Raw genomic sequence first — 3,047 nt, forward strand, 5'->3', positions numbered from 1 at the left:
TTTATCTCGTTGTTCCACATAACTTTTGTCTTCTACTGAAAATAAATAACAGTAGTAACCTACTAACAAAAGGATTTCCAAAGATTTTTTGGTGTCAATTGACCCTGCTAACCTCATTGTCATGTGAGGGGCTTAGCGCCCTACCATAATCAAGACATATTCATATGGGACATTTACATTTATGCCCCTAATTTGCACCTACTCTCAGATTTGCCCCTAAATTTTTGATGTGCTCAAATTTGCCCCTAAAAAGCATTTTAAGTCGCAGGAATGCCCTTCCATCTGGTCAAAGTTGTTTGACCAAAAGTTTGAAAATTCATAACAAATTCATATGAAGTCAGAAAAATGCAAATAAGATATCCAAATGTTCATACAAACATCACCTATACGCGCATGTCATTTACGTTCCTCACCTACATGTGCATTTATGTGCATTCGCCCTAAATTAATTTTAATGTTATAAACCCTAAAAAGCTTTAAAGAGTGCTTTTTTCATGAACGTAAATGACATGTGCATATATGTGTTGTTTTTATGAGCATTTTGATATCTTATTTTGCATTCTTGTAAGTTCATATGAGTTTCTTATGAATTTTCAAAGTTTTGGTCAAACAATTTTGACCAGATGGAAGGGCATTCCTGTGACTTATAATGCTTTTTAGGGGCAAATTTGAGCACATCAAAAAGTTAGGGGTAAATTTGAGTAGTGGGTTCGAGTTAGGGGTACAAATGTAAATGTCCCTATTCATATTTGGTAAATGTAAAGTTTAACAAGGCAAAAAAGCTCTCATGCTTGTCTTTGCACCCATTTGCATACAGTTCGATGTAAGAGCGGCTTACCTATTATGAGCTTGTCAACTTTGGATGTTGATCTTAGATTCTTCCTATTGTTAGTCATTTTTGCACTAAGTATGATATGGTTTTTAATTCAAAAGAAAAGTATGATATGTTTTCTTGTACATCCAAGCTCTTGAGACAAAAAAAATCCATGAGTTCCACGGTGCATTATGTGCTCATCTTTCATTGAGTTTTAATCATGATATTCTCGAGGTTGATCTTGTATTATCCCATTAACTATTGCACTTTTATTTTTTATTTTTTTGTTTGTGTGTTTGGTAGGCCTTTTACGTGTATTATATTTCAAGTGGATTTTTCATGATAACCGAAGCCAATTCTGAGGTGAAAGGGAGTTTGTTTGTTTGATAAGAATTTTTCACGCCGAAATATTTGTAGGCATGGGATCCGTCTGAGCCCGTCCAAGGGTTGTATTGTACAATGACTTCTAAAGCCATTATCTGTACTAATGTGTTATTAGGTATTGACTTGGAATAGTTATTTCTGAGTCACCTGAAGAACAACCAATGTGTGAGAATAAACATTTGAGGTAACTCGGTAGAACCAATCATGTTCTATATACACCATCCAAATTAATAAAACACAAATATGTACAACAGGTTAAACTCGTACAAGGATATTGGAGCTACATGAGGGTAATCAATCAATCAATATATGTACACAAGTAGTGCTTACGATTAATATTTATAAGCACCACACCATAAATAAAGAAATTACGGCCATCTCTCCAATGTATGATGATATGCTCACAAACCACTGGCATCCTAATAAATCGCTCCGTTGGCAGTGAGCAGTTAAAACTGCAATTTGCTCGCAAATGTTTGCCCAAACGCCCATCCAGGTGGCACAATGTTGTTGAAGACAAGCGTCTGCCCATCTATGCTGGTCAATCTGAATGAGAGCATCTTCCCGGTAAGATTCGCTAGAGATTGCCAGTTCGCGCCCCAGTTACGAGCCATTGGCGCCCATGCGTCTAAATCAGAGGTCTTGACATCCATCGATTTGATTGATCCAGCAGCTCCCATGTTGAATACATTAACTAGGATAAAGTAATCATGACCAGCAATTTTGAACCGCACCCCACCCTTCTTCACGCATGGAACCCTGCAACAATCGGTTTTAGTAACTTGCACACAGGCACATACACCAATATATACTCATGTGTAGGTAGGTACCTCTGGTACATGACAGGGATGATGCCACCCTTGTAGACATCAATCTTCTCCCAGGCCGGTTGTGCCATGTCGAAGTGCGGCCTCGGAGGATTGCACCAGCCTCCATTGTCGCTCGGGAGTGCATAGTTAGGCGGGCAAAGGTTCGTGGCTGTGATTGTCACCGTGACGCCCGGTTTGCAGAACATCGGATCCGCAAGCTTGTGATCACAAGCAATCTTGTAGCACTGACCGCACGCTGCGCCGTCGTTGAAGAGCGCCTGGCTTAGCGCCGCCGTCCGCGTCCCGTAGCCCGCTGAGTACAGGTTGCCGTACCCACACGCCCCACCTGCGTTGAATTGAGTGTATGTATGCTTTTAGAAGGGCTGCACGACATGTGGTATTCGCTATTCAATTGGCCCATACATGACTTTGAAATAAGCTACTTACCCATAGTGTCAGAGGCATCAGCGCCGCCGTAGAACGTCGCATGCGCCCTCAGCCATACCGGCGCGTTGTCCGCGGCCATGGCCAGCCCAGAGCACGCGAGCATGAGAGCCACCACGACAATAGCTCGAGCTGGAGCCGACGCCATGTGTATCGCTGGATGCCCTTGCAAATTAAACTCACCAACTTGTCTATCTGTACGTAGCTGATCTGGGATGGGAAGCTCTGTGTTGTAGCTTATGTGATTGTTCTTGTATCAGTGAGGATTTGGTTCTGATAGTTTGATGAATGTCCGTGTATATATAGCCTTTGCTGGAGGGACTCGGCAACGTCATCACGAAAGAGGCGGGCTAGCGTGCCCATGCATGTGGACGCTCGTGCAGCCGCACCATGCATGGCTTACGGGTTAATCCGAATATATATTTTATATACGCGCAGACACGTCTGGTCCATTTTCTTATTTCTTATAACATCAGCTCTTCAATCCTCAATCCTCATCGGTATTAGCTTGACACTTTCTGAAGAAATGGACGGCGTTCTACGATTTCCAAGTGCTTGCTTGACGTTTCACTTCAGGGCGTGATATTTGCATGACC

General features: G+C 42.1%; 1 protein-coding gene across 1 annotated transcript; it reads right to left on the reverse strand.

The window, feature by feature from the left end:
* Positions 1-1,558: 1,558 nt before the first annotated feature.
* Positions 1,559-2,599, reverse strand: LOC123095064 (expansin-A24-like). The gene is made up of 3 exons (XM_044516892.1): positions 2,455-2,599; positions 2,029-2,353; positions 1,559-1,957 (listed from the first exon to the last, which is right to left on the reverse strand). The coding sequence occupies exons 1-3, from the start codon at positions 2,597-2,599 to the stop codon at positions 1,648-1,650; spliced, it is 780 nt and encodes a 259-aa protein (XP_044372827.1). The 3' UTR covers positions 1,559-1,647.
* Positions 2,600-3,047: the final 448 nt, after the last annotated feature.

Source organism: Triticum aestivum, chromosome 4B (genome assembly GCF_018294505.1).
Source record: "Triticum aestivum cultivar Chinese Spring chromosome 4B, IWGSC CS RefSeq v2.1, whole genome shotgun sequence".
Lineage (NCBI taxonomy): Eukaryota > Viridiplantae > Streptophyta > Magnoliopsida > Poales > Poaceae > Triticum > Triticum aestivum.

Excerpts from the sequence above, each read along its gene's own strand:
- LOC123095064 (XM_044516892.1), bottom strand. The coding sequence starts at position 2,599 with ATGGCGTCGGCTCCAGCTCGAGCTATTGTCGTGGTGGCTCTCATGCTC. Across the intron at positions 2,354-2,454 it reads TGATGCCTCTGACACTATGG|GTGGGGCGTGTGGGTACGGC; the intron begins GTAAGTAGCTTA and ends AATTCAACGCAG. Across the intron at positions 1,958-2,028 it reads ATCCCTGTCATGTACCAGAG|GGTTCCATGCGTGAAGAAGG; the intron begins GTACCTACCTAC and ends CGATTGTTGCAG.